General features: G+C 54.7%; 1 protein-coding gene across 4 annotated transcripts in view; it reads right to left on the minus strand.

Moving 5' to 3' along the window:
- The window catches only part of SLC5A10 (solute carrier family 5 member 10), a 38,946-nt gene extending 24,739 nt beyond the window's left edge, over positions 1 to 14,207 (minus strand). For 2 of the 4 annotated variants that reach the window (XM_051632258.1, XM_051632256.1), the window contains exons 1-8: positions 14,094 to 14,204; positions 13,318 to 13,389; positions 12,420 to 12,524; positions 11,766 to 11,825; positions 11,467 to 11,571; positions 5,323 to 5,428; positions 3,614 to 3,694; positions 33 to 238 (exon numbers count right to left, since the gene is read on the minus strand). In XM_051632258.1, the coding sequence (XP_051488218.1) occupies positions 33 to 238; positions 3,614 to 3,694; positions 5,323 to 5,428; positions 11,467 to 11,571; positions 11,766 to 11,825; positions 12,420 to 12,524; positions 13,318 to 13,389; positions 14,094 to 14,204 (846 nt within the window). Of the gene's footprint in view, positions 1 to 32; positions 239 to 3,613; positions 3,695 to 5,322; positions 5,429 to 11,466; positions 11,572 to 11,765; positions 11,826 to 12,419; positions 12,525 to 13,317; positions 13,390 to 14,093 lie in introns of all 4 variants that reach the window. The other 2 variants (XM_051632254.1, XM_051632257.1) reach the window with 2 other exon arrangements.
- Positions 14,208 to 14,760: the final 553 nt, after the last annotated feature.

A 14,760-nucleotide genomic window follows, 5' to 3' on the forward strand; every position in this document is an offset into this window, starting at 1 on the left:
ACATGGGGCAGGGGATTCTTGTTTACATTTACCTGGTCAGTGCACCAGTACCACGTGGCCATGATAGACAGCCCAAAAGTCATCCCAGTCCAGGGCAGATCTCCAGAGACTGGATCTCGGAAGAGGTGCATTGCATCCACTCTGGGCAGGTGGCAGGTAGCGTTGGGAATAATCTTGGATGGCACAGCTTTTAAATAGGCCTCTTCCAGGTTGGGGTAACCTCCAATCTCATCAAAAGCTGGAAAGCAGCAACGAGGGAGGCTGGTTAGAGTTGAGCTGAGATCAGCTGGCAAAACACTCACCAACCCGTTAACTCAGATGTGCTGCCCAGAGAGGGAGGGCTTGTTGGTGATCATGTTTTCTTTTAGTTATTTAAGAGACTCTTCTATTAACATTTTGCACAGCAGGTCCCAGCACCGTCTGCCCTCCCTTCGGAAGTGACCCGTGTTCTGGGACAAAGGCTCCTCAAGGGACTCACTTCTTTTGACTTTGTACTGTAAACCCAACCTGTTTGTTAAAGCTCCCTGGTCCCAGAGCAGGGGAATCTCACCTAGGACTATTAAAATGCAAGATGAGGAAGCCTTTGGCTTGATATGCTACAGCTCAAGGTGCCTTGGCACGAGTCTCTGGCCAAATCTTTTCTACCCCTCACACCCCCAGGTGGCTTCAACCCCAAACTTCCAGCAACCAGTCGGGGGGGGAGAGGGAAGAAAAAGAAAGGAGCAAAAACAAGACCTTTTTTGCTGTTTTTTTTTTCTAGGAAATGGGATCCAAGGTCTGGGCTGTAGCCTGAGCCCTGCTGAGGAATATATGCCATGAACAAGCCCCAGCAAGCGAGAGGCTCTGAGCCCTTGGCAGCCACAGCCCCCAGCAGCAGCTGCCAACCAGCCCCGGGCTCTGCCCTGGCCCCCCACCCTCTCCCTGCTCCTGGGGGGCACGGGCTGAGCGCTCCTTGCAGCTCCCCCGGTACCTCCAGCAGGAGGGGTTTGGAGCCAGCGGCATCGCTTTCGGGAGGAGGGAGGGACTGGGAAACACCCGCCCCGCTCACACAGGGCAGCAGCCTTAGGGGGGGATAAACAGGAGGTGCGTCGGCACCCCCGCACCCAGGGCAGCTGCTGATGCTCAGGGGAGGAGAGGAGGCTCCGGGATCCACACCAGGCTCATGGAAGGGAGGCTCAAAGCAAGACCCACGAGCATCCCTCAGTGGATTCACCCCCCCTGGCGCCGTCCAGCTGTTGTATCCCACATCCCTTCCACCCCCACCCATGGGCTGCAGTCCAGACCCGCAGCTCAGCCCCCTCCAACACAGCAGCACGGTGGGAACGTGCCCCTGAGAAGTCACCCTCCTGCAGGTCCGTGCCCACAAGTGCTGCTGTACTTGACCAAGAGCAAATCTCTCAGGCATTGGGTGCTGAACACTGGAATCACCATCAAGTGCCAGCTTGAGTGAATCCCAGTTTCCAAGACATGCTTCCAGCTCCATTGTCCTTCCCTGCCTGAGGACAGCCCACTCCCTCCAGCCCCATCCCAGGGCTTCCCCCAGATCTGAGGCTTTTAGGGAGTTTGCTAAGGGGCATCATCCACCCTTGGCAAAACATCTCCCCAAATTTCACAGGGAGTCAGCATTTGGAAGCTCCTCCTGCTCTTGTGCAAGCAGCCCTGGCCGCCCTCCAGCGCTTGGTTTGTCCAGGCACTGGCTACTCCCAAGCTTTGCACGGGCGTTGGGCACCAACAAAAGCTCTCCAGACGCAGAGAGCGAGCTCTGAAAGCAGAGATTTGTGCCCGGGGCTGCAGGCCTGCTCTCTTCCAAAGCTGTTTGCTGGCAAGTCAAGACACCTCCACTCCCTGGGATGGAAGAGCAGGACAAAAACCTCTGGGCAGTGGGAGCTCAGCCTGCAGCTGCAGGGCTGCAGCCCGTGGGCTCCGCTGGGATTCATGTCCCTGCAGCGATCAGAGTGGGGTGCAGGGTAGCACAGTGTCTTCTAGCTGTGATGCTGGCGCCAAGCAGGACCCCTGCCAGCACCTCTGCCTGCCAAAACAGCCACTAGCTCCTGAATAAGGGAAGTCTAAGATTTGTCTACAGTCCCTCAGTCTGCACCCTCTTGCTGTCTGACTCGAGACTGCTCTGCCCAGCATCGCACCCGCGGGGATTTGCACAACCCTCCTGTGCGAGACGGCGCCTCGGAGCCAAGCAGTTTGTTTGTTCCTCCCTTCAGCAGCAGCAGGGGAGCCTCCAGCTCCTCAGGTCTCCCGAGACCTCAGGGAAAAACTGTATTGACCAGCAGCTTTTGGCTCCCCTGGATCAGTCCCTCTCCCTGCAAACCCTGTGCCACACTTGGCAGCAAAGCCAAAACCCACCAGGCTCTGCAGTCACTGGAGGGACCTCCCAGGCTTGGCCACCCTGACCATCTGCTCGGGCTCTGCTTTGCTGCACCCAGCCCAGCTTACAGACAGGAGCCTCAAAGAGCCCCATGGCCAACTACAGCTCCAGACAATGACCAGCAATGTCCAAGCACCTCATCTAACACAAGAGCTGCAGCCTCTGCTTGGATCTGCCTGGACAGACAACGTGCTCCTCTGCTCAGCACAGCTCCTTGCTTCTGCTGGGGTACTTGGTTCTATTGTTACTTCTCCAGGAAGTATCTGTCCTCTCATTTGGTTTTTGTAAATATACTTTGCTGCATCCAGGGCTCGCCCAGGAGCAAGCTCTGCTTTTGCACAGGGGAGCAGCTGTGGGACCGGGCCAGCTGCAGGTCTGTGGCTGCTCCCACCTCCACAGCAGAGCTCCTGCACCGCCTTGGGTCAAAGCCTTTCCTACCCACCTGCCTAAGCAGACTCCTCCAGGAGATCACAGAGTGACAGAATTTTTTGAGTTGGAAAGGACCTTAAAGATCATCAAGTTCCAAATCCCATGCATGGGCAGGACACCCTCCACCAGAACAGGCTGCTCAAAGCCCTGTCCAACCTGCCCTTGAATACCTCCAGGGATGGAGTCCCCACTCTTTATGAGATGGTGGAAGATGGATCTCAGGAGTGCCTCTGGAAATCATCCTCTGTAGGTAAACACCTGCCTTTGAAGCTGGGACCTGACTTTTTACCTGTTACTCCTCGGGGCCAAGAGCCCCGATGGCAGAAGGCGGCTGATGAAAGCTTCCAGCCTCCCAAGGGTGCTCCCCACCTGAACCTATGGAGACACCACAGAGCTGAGCTTTCAGAAAGGGCTGCTGTTGAACCATGCTCACTCCAGCCAGGAGGAAGGCACAGCACCATGTTCTGAATCCCCAGGCAATCCCTTCCAGTGGTGCCTCACCCTGGCACCACCTTCTACCACACATCCCCATGAGGTGGGATCCTTTCTGAAGACCCCACTGTGGCACCGCAGCAAGTTCTGGCATCTCCACCCAGAGGAATGGCACGTAGGGGAAGCACAGGGGCAGAGGGGACACAGGGGGACCACAGACTTTCTTCAGGCAAATGCCACAGTCCAAAGACCTGTGGGGCATCTTGGCCACTGAACTGCTCAGGCTGAGTCTTTTTATTTATTTCCAAGGTCACCCAAGTGGGGAGGGAAGGTCCCCGTGGATGGGGCCATCTCTGCTGTCCCAGCTCTTACCTTTCACTGCCAGCACGATGGCTCCAAGGACCATGATGAGCGTCTGCAGGGTGTCAGTGTAGATGACAGCCACCAGCCCCCCTGCACGAGAGCACAGCTCAGCATCAGGGGCCGCTGGGCCCGGCCAGGAAGTCCCAATAAAGTTGCCCCCGTGTTCATGGGGACGTGCCTGTCACCAGCCTGGTCCTGCCAACACTGTGGTGGTGATGGGGGGCTGTGGGAAGGGGGCAACAGCTCCTCAGGGGTGCCCTGCAGATGGGGTGGGGGGAGCAGGGACAGCTGCAGGGGCTGAGATCCCACACGGGTTGGGGAAGGGGAGCCCAGGGATGGGGGGAAGGGGAATGATGAAGCCCCACATCATCACACCATCAGGAGGACACCAGCCATCCCCAACCCCAGCTCTTGGGATGCTCCAGGCACCAGACAGTACATTCAAGATGTTGATCTCATCACTCCTCCCTCCTCTCCCTAGGCTGTACCAGACTTCCTCCTTCATACACCCCTCAGCTCTCCTCCCAGCCTTACAGTTTTATTTTTCCAGCAGCTGGCACATAACAGGGTCCCCCCTGGCCATCCAGCCAGCAGCAACTCTCCCTTTCCATCCCAAGCTGTCCCTCCAGACCTGTTGCAAACCCCAGGACATCCTTACCCTAGCCAGACAGCAATTACTCAGCACATGAACCAAATCATTTAAAAGTAGCGGAGCTAGAGAACAATAGGTCAAAAACTGATCTGATTTCAACTCGAGTCACCAACTCACATCCTGGGAATTCAGGGCTGCACCCTCCCCGGCCATGCCTGGGGTATGGAGGGATGTTCTCAGGATGAGGGTGACGCAGAGATCACACCCTCTGCCTGAGCTCTCTCCAAAGTGCCTCGCTTCACAACAAGCCTTGTGGGCAGGGAAAAAAAAAAAAAAAACACAAAAAAAAACAACAACAAAAACAACAGATGGGATTTGCTTAAAACCAAAGTCTTGCAAAATCCACCATGTTTCGGATGTACTTAAACTGCTTCCCATTTTGACAGCTGGGATGAGATAACCAGGGTGAATTTACTGCTGGGCATCTCCACCAGGGAAGGGAACATTCCAGCCAAAATAACCTAGAGGGCTGGCAGGGATACCTGGTCCTGCTGTCTGAGAGCAGGACTGCCAGCCAGGAACCCCCAGTTTCCAGCCCCAGCTCCAAACCCTCATTTCCTCCAGATCACAAAAGAACCATATGGATCAACCCTTCACAAAAGCAGCTGGTCCCAGGATGGGAAAGCACGGGCAAGAAATATTCCCAAAAAGTTTGCAGGGAGGGCAGCAGGATGCATAGAAGGTAGAGCAAGCGGGGAGGGGAAGGAGTCAGGTAAAGGTTCCCAGCTTGTGGGTTCCACAGGAATGGGCCTGTAACAGAAGCCCTGATAACTGCTGTTACAAATAGGCACACACGCAAGAAGGTTTGAACTGTGTGATGGAGGAGCAGTTCTTACAAAGGAAAAGCTGTAATGACAAAGGAGAGCTTGTCTATCGAGTCATTGACTGAGCTGGAGCTCAAGAAAGATGCTCAGATACTGGCTGGATTGGGCAGGGAACATGAACCCTACCAATATAAATCCCCAAAAACTTTCAAAGAGCAAAAAACAAATAAAATGCAGGAGTTTAAGTGGTGTGGTTCAACCAAAGGAGAAAAATGGAGACCAGCAGAGGCTGAGCAACCTACCTGCAATGGTGTAGAGCCCTGTGACCACCAGCATCAGGACGGTGGAGAGGTAAAGGTCCCAGCCCAGGCAGACTTGCACAAAGAGGGCCCCCGAGTACAGGTCTGTCTGTGTGGGGAAGGAGAAACACGGGGCTGGGAGAGGTGACATCCACTTGGGCAGACAGCACCCAAGGGCTGTTGCAAGAGCAGAGCAAATGGTCAACACCACAGGTGCAGCTGGGACATTGCACTGCAGATGCCAGGGGGACACCTCCCAGAGCCAGCATTGAAGCTCGGGGTCCCACACGGGTGGCTGTGTCACCACTGCAGACAGGTGTCATGGGCCACCCTCCCCCTCAAGAGCAGAGCCAGCAGCTCCAGCAACTGGGACATACAGGTGAGAAATGGGGTGCCTTGGAGCATTAGAGCTGCCACAGCCTTGGAGAGCAAAGCTGGGAGCTAGAGATACTTGGCCCTTTGTGAAATCAGACCGTGACCTGAGCTATCTCCTTGCCACCCTGAGAACCTCCAGTTCCCTCCACTGATGCCAATGCTCTGCTCTTCAGGTGGCATCTCATCATGCTTTCTGCAGAATCTTGGATAACCTGGCACCAACCTGGTACCAAATGAGGGGCCACGTTCCACCAAAACACCAGCACCCTTGGATGCCCCTTGGAGGCACCTCAGCCCCCCGCCAGCCCAGCACATCCCTGCTGATCCCCAGGGCTGATGCACAGGGGTGGCTGTAGCTGGTATTTCACATTCTGCTTGGCAGGATTCACCCTCCTGGCACCTGTGCTGCTGGTGAGGAGGCTGCCAAGGACCAGCTCCCCCCTCCCCAGTTGCAGCTCAACAGTCCAGGCTGTCAGACCAGCCAGGAGGGTGGCAGCAAGCCCAGAAATGCTGCTGGGGGCAGGAGAGGATCTCCTCCCAGGTGCAGGGACTTTTCAAGGAGCCTGCTGGTACCTGCAATGCCTTCGGTGATGGGTGGGCCAGCTCTGTGCCACATGGCTCAGGCCCTTTGGTGGTGCTCGGGTGGGTGCTGGTGGGACAGGACGAGGTGCTGCCCTGCTCGCTGGCGACCACGGCAGCGCTTCAACCTCAACAGCTGCTCCACGGTGAAGAGGACACATGGGCAGTCCCACCATGGAGTGCAAGACCCCTAGGACTTGCCCTTCCTGAGCCCTGCCCCCATGCCAAGCCAAGGCTTTGTTTAGCATCTCTAGGGAAACATCTCCTGGTTTTGCACAGGTGGGGAAACCAAGGCATGGGCAAGTGGCAGAAGTTGTTTCTGACCCCAAGCCAGAAGCAGCCCAGGGGTCCTGCACCCCAGCACAAGCATAAGTGCCTCCTCCAGTTTGTCCTCTAATCTTTGCAGCTCCCTTTGCAAAGGCCCTGGAAGAGGTTCAGGGTTTCTGCTTGGCAGTGGAAGGACAGACTGAATCCATGTCCAACATGCTGCCTCTGCCTGCTCCAGCATCTCCTCCTGCACCCACATCATGTCCCACAGGAATGCCAGGAGTGTGTCTCTGCCCAGAGCCACATGTGCAGGCCTGCAGCTCACTTGGCTGCCAAACTCCCTCAAGATGGTTGATACCCCAAAAGTGACTCTTGATTCTCACCCCTAGGAGGGCTGGACCCACACAGGGAGGTCTGGTCATGGTCTGGGGGGAACGAGATGTGAAGCAGAGACTCAGGGGGAGCTGGGACACCTCCTCCAACAGAAGCAGTGATGCCATGGGAGGTAAGGAGCAGATGTAGCAGCCATTGCTCATGTCACCACCACATCACCACTCGCAGCTGAGATCCAGACACCCCCAGCACTCAGCTGGGGTATCTTCACCAAAACCTTGTTTGGAGAAGGAAGCAGGGCCAGGAGAGGCAGGAAGAGGCAAGATGAGCTGACTCCACTCCCTCGCCTGGAGCTGTGACAGCTTCCAACAGCCAACACCTCAGCTCAGATTTGACGTCTGTCTTCACACATCTCCCAGAAACCACCCCCCAGATGAGCAGAGCTGTCTTGCCCGGTCATGCGGGCAACGTCATTTGGGATTAGTAACATGGAGGACTGGTGGTAATTCCCATGTCACACCTTCCTCCCCAGCTCTGCCCTTCCTCCCCACAGTGCTGTTCCAGCAAGGCCACCACAGGTGAGCTGAGGACTGTGTGGTGGAGAGGGGCCACACAGAACCAAGCAATGGAAGAACCCTGGTGGGTACCACCTAGCAGGGCTCCATCCGCCACAAAACCCAGCAGCAGAGCACATGAACACCTGATCCCTGGGCAGATGAGCCCACGTCATTAAGGATAACAAATCAAACTAACCAGAAGAGCACTCACACCATGATCTTGAGGATCCTAATTCAGGAACTGTTCCACAACCTCTGGACCAGGCTTTACACCACAGTCATGCCTAGCATTCCCAAGGGAGGTAACTATGTGTCCTCAGCTGTGCTTGGGCTTGGCCATATCTCCAGGAGAGCCCTTGCCAGCAGCAAGAGGCAATTCAGCCCTGGAATGTCCTGCTGAAGAGGAAGCAACTCACAGGTGACCAAAACCTCTACTCATGGCTCCTCTTCAACAGAAGCCTTTTCCCCACAAATGTGATCCAATAACAGCTTCAGACCACAGAGACCACCAAGCAGCCCTACCAGAGGACAACTAAGCCATTCACACAGTGCAAGCTCCAACTACAAGGCAGAAAAGCCTCAACCAAAGGCCCTTCAGCCATCTCCTCCCAATCCCACCTGAAGTGGAAACCCAAAATATTTTAAACCTCCCAAGCACAGTGCCAGCCAAACATCTTTGGGGTCTTCTGGAGTTCCCAGTGTCCTTTGGAGGGATCCATCACTTGTCATCTCAGCACCAGCCAGAAAATCACGCCTTGATGTGACTGCCTGCTTCTCCAGCAACCCTTCTCCAGAGCCCAGCTGTGAAGACTCAGCCCTGGACAAGATTTCATAACTGCTTCTCCTGGGTTTCTCAATGCTTAATCATTTTTGCAGTCGTCTGCAAATGAGTCTAAGCCTTTGCTATGAGGAAGCAGAGGTATCTCCACCTCCCTTCCTGGTAATTCTGCTAGGGTGGGAAAAAATAAAAGCACATGTGACCGAATTGTTAATAAGACATCCCAAATACAAAAGCAAGCTAATTAAAACCAGGCATGACCTATTCGAAAAACAAGTCCTTTCAACTGTAAAAGGAGAGCAGAAGCCTTTGAAGTCAGGCTTCATAATCCAGCAAGATCCCTGCCTCCACTGGTGACCTCAGTTGGAAGCTCGTTCTTACCCAACATGGTGAATGCCTTCCCAATGAAAGCTGGATTTACAGCCAGCTTTGGTTTAACAACTGATGAAGCCTCAGGAGAACAAGTTACCCAGGGTACAGAGGAGTATCCAGGGACTCTTCACCAAGGCTAGGACGTCCATGTGACTCTTCATGTGTTCCCAGCCAGGGGGGACACCATCTCTCAGCAGGACTTTGCATTGCCCTGCTCCACCCTGTCGTGAAATGTGGAGGGTTGGGGTCCACCAAAGGATAAATTCCAGGAGAGGGGAGACTGTTGTCCCCTCACTGCCCCAAAAGAAGAGACATGGGAGAAGCAGTGATGCTGTGTCTCAGGACAGGAGGACACCGAGCAGAGATCCACACATAAAGCCAGTGTCTGCAGGGAGAGGAGGCAGGAAAAGCCCAACTACTGCCAGGCTTTGAGGCAGTCCCCAGTGAGGACCAAGGGAAACCTCCCTCCAGGGACAGCTCTGCCTAATTGCCCCAAGTTTCACACTCTCCTCCCACGCTTCCCGCTGAGGTCACCACCAGGGACAGGACACTGGGCCACTTTGGCAACACCCTGTGTGTCCACAGACCTTCATCATAACCCACTGCTGGAAACAACCATTGTTTGGGAGATTTACCATGAACGGAGTCAGATGCCAAGATAATCCCCTTATTAGGCTGATTCCTCTTCTGTTGCATCCTGAATGACTCAGAGATCAGAGAAAACTCAGCAGACCAAAGAAACTCTAGCGCCAGCTGAGAAAAGGCAAAGGAAAAGGCATTTGGGAGTGTCCATCAGGCACCAAACACAAGGCTGTGCTGCGAGAAGCCAGGAGAACCGCAGAGGTTCCCACTGGTGCAGGCACAGTCAGAGGTCATCTACAGGTTCATCTGGTGTTAGACAAGGGATGATGCCACAACAGCCTCCCAAGGTAAGAAAGGACTTGTAGGACATTTATCCCTTCTGGGCAAAGCCACAGAGACTGGAAATCAAAGGGGCCAACAACATTCCCATGGCAGGGCACTGTTTTGTAAGAGAACAAAGGATGTCCATCATAGTCTGGAAGAAGATTATCATGGACAGATAGTCCATGAACCAGCCCTCAAACTGTTGGGAATTTTTTTCTTCAAATTCAGACCAGCAAGAACAAACTACCCCACTAGAAATCCTATCCCAGCTTCCAGCTTCTCCTTCTAGACACCAGTAGGGATTCACACAGATCCCAGGGACCAAAACCACAGACACAGATGCTCCAGTATCTATCTCCCTTGAGCTCCTCCTGGCTCTTTGTCCAGAGTAGGGGAGAGATGTCACCTGAGCAACACACAAGAGGAGGAAAAGTGACAACAGTTTTGTGGACATTAGGACAACTGGGGAATAACCAAAGCATCACTGGCCAAACTTGCAAACCAAACTGCTGCTCCAGGAACCACCAGGCTGATTTCAGGAGAAATGCCAGAGGATTCTCCATGCCATAAATTATAAGGGTTTAAGGAATATCAGTTTCATGGGAAGAATTCCCTGCAGCATGACAGGACATAGCTGGGGGGAGGGAATACAGGTGGCAGCTGCACTGAGGGAGTCACCAGCATCACCTCTGCCACGCTGAAAACGCTGCAACAGCAGGAACATGGGAGGGGCTGCCACGTCCCACAGTCTGCCCTTCAAGCCTTGCCCAGGGTCAAACTGCAGCTCATGGGAAGGAGCCGGGGCTCTCCTGGAGCTGGGGACATGACATCTGAGGCTTGTCTGAGGCGGGGGCAGCCTCTCCCTTTGCATCCAGCGCTGATCCATGTGCACGGCGAGTGTTGCTTGCAGGATGCTCATCCTCTGCATCCCTCGGAGCGGGGGGGGGATAACCCAGAAGGTGGCCCCACAGCTCAGCCCGGGGCCTAGGGCTGCGAAGCCACCAGGGAGGAGGCAGAAACGCAGCCCAGGGAGCGATGCCGCATCCTGCAGAGCTGGTGCTGGGAAGCACGGAGCTGGCGAGCGCAGGACCCGAGCGCCTCGCCGTGGGGAGACACGCTCCGGCACCCGCCCCCCGGCCCCGCTCCCAGCCGCTTCCCGCGTGGAAAAGCGCATTTCCTTTAGCCCCGGCAGACCTGGGTCAGATCCACCTGCTCCATGGGAGGAGGCGCTGCAGGATCGCTGCCTCCGGCGTGTTTTCTCCTCCAGATCCTCCCTGGGCTGTTTGCTCTTGATCTCGTCTCGCTGACTCCGGCCCCCCAGGGCTGTCTGTGCCTGGCTCTCTCCTGCTTGCTCTAGGCCTGGTGTCACAGGCATTTTAGCTGGTTTACCTTGGATAAACTCATCCTATGGTTACTAAGCAGGCAGCGGGAGCAGGGGCTGCACACAGGGAGCTGTGAATGAGGCCAAAATGGTGGGAAAACATCTCTGTGGACAAGTCTCTGAAAATCAGGCACTTTCTGTACATGCTTGGGTGTCTTATGGGTGCAGCAACTCTTCCTTCCCTCAGAAGACCCGTGTGCCCTGGAGCAATGACTGCATTCCCAATTCCCAAGCTCTGCCGGGTCTCTCAGAGGGTGCTGGAAAGCATCCCTGCTGGAGCATGGAGGGAAACCCAGATGATGGAACCCAGTATCCAAGCATGATTCATCACAACCTCTGCTATAAGGCGAGTGCACCATGAATTTGGGAATCCTGACACCCAGGCACACACCTGTTGGGGCCACCCAGACATGAGCATCCCTGCTGGATCTACCTACCAACACACGGGGTGTCACAGTTGGCACCTGCTCCTTCCTGGAGCATCCTGCAGCAGCTGTTCTCCCCCAGCTTGGCTACACAAGGTTTGTGCTCCAAAATAACCTTTCACTTTCTGGAAATCAGTTGGGGATTTGTCATGGAGTCGAGCAGGAGATACTCACAGAGATTTTGGTGAAGATGGAGAGGAGGAGCGACAGGCTGGAGAGGTACATCCGGATCCTCTCCCCTCCAAACCTTCGCTGGAGATACTCGGGCATCGTGACAATCTGCCAGGAGGAAAGAGACTGATTGCTGCCCTGTCCAGGCCCCCTCCTCAGGGATTGTCCCAAGGAAGATAAGGGGACAGCTGTATTCCCAGAGCAGGGCTTAGGAGCTTCAAAGGACAGGGGTGACAGCCCTCTGGGGAGCAGGGGACCTGGCTGAGGCCACCTGCCCACAGGCTCAGGGCACTTCTACATACCCCAGATGAGATGTAGACTGGCACAAACACCCAGGCCAGTGCCAGGAGAGCATAGGTTGCCTGTGGGAAGGAGGAACATGACACAGATAGAAAAAACACCAATCCTGCAGCAGCTTGACACTGACCCTGCAGTGCCAGACCTCATCCACCAGACCTGGCCCAGCCCCAACTCACCCTCAAATGCACATTTTCATTCCCAAATAGCTTCAGACAGCAGGCACAGGGACACGAGGCAGTGGTGGAGATCCCCCTGGCATCCCCACCAGCAGGAGCCCACTCCCCTCAGCCCCACAGCTCCTGACCCAATGTTTCCCACTAACTCCTTGAGCCCCAAACAAGCCAAATACCCTATTTTTGCTGCAGAACCCCAGGACTTTGGAAGTGCTAAGTGGGGAATCAGGGACCGCGTGACCGATCCAGCTGGACTTGGAAGCTCTGCACTAAAATGTCCTTTTCCCTGAGCACGTGGGCTCGAGTTGACCCCGAACCTCCTGTACGTGCACTAGACGCGGCGAGGCTGTCAGCAGGCTTGTGTTAATTACCCCCTGCACGACTCCTCCCAAGCCTTTCGAGATGAAGCCGCCGTGCAACGTGCCCTGTGCTGCGACACAGCTCCAGACACTCATTTTCCTAAGAACGCGACCCACTCCTTACGTTCCACTCGAAGCCGGTGACAGCGATCCCGCCGGCAGCGCCGCTCCCGGCCAGCCCGATGAAGAGCCCCGAGCCCTCGCTGCTGGCGAAGAGCGAGGCGCCGATCTGTGGAGGAGCAGGGGAGGTGCTGGGGGTGGCAGGGGGGTGCCCTGGCAGGGGGGTGCCCTGGCAGGGGGGTGCCCGCAGCTGGGCACAGCCCTCGTGCCAGCCAGACCAGCTTTCGTGCTTCCCCAGCATTGCAGCCCCGAAGGGATAACTCAGTGAGAGGAGGAGGGAAAAACGGCATCAGAACAGGAGCAGCAGAGCACAGACCTCCCCTGAAAGCAAAGATCCACCAGGTGTGTTGAGGGATGTGTATGGATTTTGCAGGCAAAAGCCTTAACAGACTCCAAGCCAGGTAGCCATGAGCCTCAGCAACCACAGCTCCTGCACATCCAGCTCATCGAGCATCCCCAGTGGGTTTTGGATGGACTTCTCTGCATTTGCCATGGTGCACCCTGCCTGGAGGTGGCCCTGGGCAAGCAGGTAGTGCCAGACACAGGAAGGACCTACAACCAGTTTGTCAAGATCATACTGAAATAAGAGGAGGGAACAAAGAAACTTAGGACCCCTGTGTCTTGTTGGAGTCACCTGGGCCAGTGGAGACAGTTTGATTCCAAGGACCCCTTCTGACAAACAGAGGAACCTATGAGGAGAATCAACAAGCCATGTGGGCTCTAGCACCCAGTGTGTAATCAGAAGGGAAAGGCAGCTCAAAGGACATGGATCCTGGCAGGAGGAGGTGCACAGGGTGGGGGAAGGTGAGAAAGCAGGGGCACAGGCAAGGGAATTCGGTAGGAGAGGGAATGGTGCTGGATGTCCTGCAGGTGTCACAAGAGGGACAGAGGGCTCTACTTACTGGCCACCATGCCATGTCTCTGCCAGCAAGGAAGTAGCCACTGACGGTGTTCCTGTTCACCCTGCATGAGGACTGGGAGGAGAAAAGATCAGCACAGAGAACCCTTCCCTACAAACCCAGACAAGACACCAAGAAACCAAGAACCAAGTCTCCCAGACAAGAAGCCAAGAGACAGAAGACTCTAGATAATTAATGGGAGATCTCTGCAACTCAAGCTAATTACATTAAACCGTGGCTGCACCCCGAGTACCTGGAGCCATTCATAGCAAAGGAGACACCCCAAGAGGGGGAAGCACAGAGGATGTGCCCATCCCACCTCCATCCCACACAGACAGGTTGGCTAATAGGGCCCAGCTTTGGCTAGGATTTTTCTGTAAGGCAGAATAAATGGGCTGTGGAGAAGAGCCTCTGTCTGAAGCCGCAGGTAGCCGAGGGCTTTTTCTGCTGAGCAGGGCATTTGTCTCAACACCCTTTAATAGACAAGCAGGAAATCTGCTTACACCCAGCAGATGGGAGATCAGGGGAGAGGTTTGTGGTTAATTCTACCTTGTTGTCAGGGTCTTGGAGTCACTCTGGAGGGGGTGAGAGGGGTGGAGGGTTCATACAACAGACCAGCACAGGTGCAGCACAACACACAAAATACATAACAAGTGCAAACTACAACAGGATAATAAGAGAGGCTTTCAAAATATTCTGTACAGAAAAGACAGTCCTGAAAAAAACTGAAGACTATTCCAAAAAGAAACCAGAGAGGGAAGAAGAGGAAATGCTCTTACCCAGATTCCCACTGCAATGTTTAAGGAAAAATAAACCACTATGACAACAAGGTCAGCAACGCTGAACTGCTGCAAGGGGCTGAAGGACCCAGCAGTGGAGTTGCCCTCCATCATTCCTCTACCTCCTCCTCCATCCTCAGCCTCACACAGACACTCACTGAATTAGTAACTCGTTAGCAGCTCAAGGGCATTTATCATTAATCAAGCCAGCAGCAGGAGCTCTGCTTCCAACGGCCTTTGGGGGCAGCCTGGCTGCCTCCCACCCTTTCCTGTCCCCACTGCCCTGAGGCACACGGGGTCCAGGCAAGCACCTCGATTTGTGTCTCACAAACAAGCAGCTATTGAACCCCCATTTCCTTGGAGTTTCTGCTTCTGCAGTGATTTTGAAGCAGCAGCAGCCCTGGTCCAAGCTATTAATGGGTTTCTGTGAAGGTGTCTCAGGGTACAGGACCCCAGCAGGTGCCTCAAATCCAGATATTGCTGGACAAGAAACTATAAGGGTTTTTGTCTTCTAGAAGCTGTAAACCAAATCCAAGTACTCTTCTTGCAGATACTGTCTGGAAACAATTTACATGGCCTTCTGCCTAGTTAACTACTGCAGAAATTGCTGAATAAAGCAGTTTTAAGTGTTCTTTACATTTGAGGGATCCTAGAGAAGTACCTCCAA

Source organism: Apus apus, chromosome 14, assembly GCF_020740795.1.
Source record: "Apus apus isolate bApuApu2 chromosome 14, bApuApu2.pri.cur, whole genome shotgun sequence".
NCBI classification, from domain to species: domain Eukaryota; kingdom Metazoa; phylum Chordata; class Aves; order Apodiformes; family Apodidae; genus Apus; species Apus apus.